Source organism: Mycetomoellerius zeteki, unplaced genomic scaffold (assembly GCF_001594055.1).
Source record: "Mycetomoellerius zeteki isolate Tzet28-1 unplaced genomic scaffold, Tzet1.0 scaffold570, whole genome shotgun sequence".
NCBI classification, from domain to species: Eukaryota; Metazoa; Arthropoda; class Insecta; order Hymenoptera; family Formicidae; genus Mycetomoellerius; species Mycetomoellerius zeteki.
Window position 1 is genome coordinate 123,179 of NW_017257578.1, and position 2,886 is coordinate 126,064.

The 2,886-nt window shown below is 34.0% G+C and overlaps 1 protein-coding gene across 1 annotated transcript; it reads right to left on the reverse strand.

Moving 5' to 3' along the window:
* Positions 1-906: 906 nt before the first annotated feature.
* LOC108728006 (uncharacterized) lies at positions 907-1,905 on the reverse strand. The gene is made up of 2 exons (XM_018456348.1): positions 1,472-1,905; positions 907-1,061 (listed from the first exon to the last, which is right to left on the reverse strand). The coding sequence occupies exons 1-2, from the start codon at positions 1,668-1,670 to the stop codon at positions 907-909; spliced, it is 354 nt and encodes a 117-aa protein (XP_018311850.1). The 5' UTR covers positions 1,671-1,905.
* Between the last annotated feature and the right edge of the window lie 981 nt (positions 1,906-2,886).

Genomic DNA, 2,886 nt, shown 5'->3' on the forward strand with positions numbered 1-2,886 from the left:
GTCGGGCGACGATGCGATACGGGCATAACACATGCAGTACGGGCATAATATAGCATTGTGCTGTTACCTTTTTGTGCAATTTGTGGGAGTTGTGATTCTTGTGTAATATCCACAATTATAGAATTACCTCTTTCGATGGAAACATCCGTAATTTTAGGAACATCTAACGTAAAATTATTGTCATCTGCTGACTCTTCTTCGCATGTTAATACGAGGGGCACTATTTATATTTTGAGCCTAATAATAAAAAAACAGTAATTTGTCATTGAAAATGACTTCATTGTTTTTCAAAATATTCTCCTTTATGATCTATACACTTTTGCATGCGTTCGAACCACTTGTTTGCACCAATCGATACGAGCATCTTTTTGAGATTTTGTCAGATTATGTGGGATCCAACGAGAACAAACCTTTTTTACGGCTAAATGATCATGCAATATTTTATATATGCTGGTGGAACTAATGCCTAAGGTTGTCTCAATCTCACAGTATGTCACATGACGATCTTGTATTATTAGTTTTTGCACAGCATCAATGTTTTCTGACACAACTGATTTTGGACAACCTTCACGACTTTCGTCGGTGAGCGAACGGCGACCACGATTAAATTCGTTATACTAGCGTTTCACAGTGGCAAAGGATGGGGCTTTATCGCCAAAAGTGGAAGTAAGTTGATCGATACACTCCTGTCTTGATAATCCACGTCGAAAGTCATAATAAATCATTGAACGAAAATTTTCACGAGTTAATTCCATTTTTTCGCTGAGACACAATTTTCAAGTGACTGTAAACAATACAAATCGCGCTCAAATAACAAAACGTTCTGAAGAAGGTTATGGTCAAAAATGTCAAACTTTCTAGTGGAAACGTCAGATGGCACCTGACAACACTCAGTGTTGCCAAGGCTCAAAATATAAGTAGTGCCCCTCGTACGTCCAAGTCTCTAGCAGCTCTGATTTTCCTAGACTTTTTCTGTACTTCTTCTTGTTCCGTACCAGAAGTGTTAAGATCGGATATTTCCTCAGCTTGTCTCAATTTTCTTCTTGCGACTTCATAATTTTCTTCAAAATAATAATAAAATTGTAATAAAAACTTGATATATAATGGGTACATTTCGTTACATGTATTGAAAATATTATTTCTAGTTGGAAGGTTAGTAGCATTAATCAAAGATTAAATTGATAAAATCCAAGACAAAGCAGACGAAAATCATAATATAAGTTGATTTGTTACGGAACGCATTAAGATTACTTACAGCGCTATCAATCTTACTAGGCATATTTACGACACATACAATGAAACGCAACTAACGTTATTTTTCTAATTAATAAAAAAAACCTTACAGAAAATATATCAATGGAATATGCGGAAAATAATAATAATACTTATAAGAGAAAAATATAATATGTTATACATGGTTACATGTGAAAAGTAATAATAATACTTCAGAAAAAAATATCACATTACTTACGATATGTCCAATAGATTTTTAAAACGGTATATTGTTTCCAAGTTGATTCCGGTATCTCCATACATTTTACGGCTTTGTAATATCTGCTATCGCTAAGGAAATGTGGCCACACGGCTTTTATGACGGCTTTCACATTTATGTCTAACCAATTATGTACTTGGAACCACTTGAAGTCCATCTTCAAATTCAACGACTGCATAAAATTTCTGGGCCATTCTGTTTGTATCAAGATACATATTACATCATGTGTATCAGTGGAAAAACTGCATATTTGTCTTTTTCATATGGTAATTTAATATATTTTTTTATGACGTCTTGTAATAGCCACGATTTTAGATCTGAGCATAAATGCACAGTATAAATTCCAACAACGAAAATGGACAAGGAACATTAAATAAATCTTCTTTTCTCACCAATTCATGACCAATAATTACGGGAACATTTCTTTTTGTACAATATGCGATATTTGCTACAGAAACAATAGTACCATCATTCAAATCACAACAACTGTCCGCAAGTGACTCTGCTTTAATTACAATTTCATTGTACCTCACCATTTTATATTGCGGATTTTTACAATCAAGTATAAGCGGACCATCATAATGTAAAGACATTAAATTTAAATGTGTCAGAACAGAATTTAATAAAATAGTTGAGGATACAGAAGATGAGTTTATTTCTTGTTCAACATATCTTCGTACAACTTGCAAAGGTTTATCAGCTTTTCTAACATACCTTTTTAATTTTTGCATATAATTTTCAAATTTGAACGCACTGAAATTGTCCAGTGGTCTAAATTTTCTGACATCGTCAACAAGATGTACGAGATTGTGGATATTATGTGACACATTTTAAATTCCATAAAGTTGTATAAATTTTCTAATAAAAAAAATAATCAGATCCTGTGCATAGTTTAAATACTCCTTCAAATCTTTTGAACATAGAATTCTGATTATAACATGTAGTATAATAAAATGTGTATAGACATTCTTTTTTAATACGGATTGAAAAGCCAATGGACCGGTATGTATATAATAAAATGAGTTTATTCCTGTCACGAGTGCTGAATTGCACAAGTGACAATTGCGCCACGAACGTGCCGATAATAATAATGGAATAAATGATATGAAATTAACTGATTGCCTAAATTATCAAACTAAAGTAATATAAAAGAAGATCCTGAGCGGAAATAAATATTAAACTATAGAAACGCGGACTCAAGTTGCGCGGAAGCTGGCCTCGTTCGATAAGCGGAACGCTGACGGGCCAACTCGGAAGGCCCAAGGCTGCCCCGAAAATATGGGATAAAAGCGCGATCGCGGACGCGGTCATCGGTCAGAATTTACAACGAAAGACGTCGCGTTACTTTGTCCGTCGACTTTATTAAAAAATATATACGTATATCGCGATGCAGT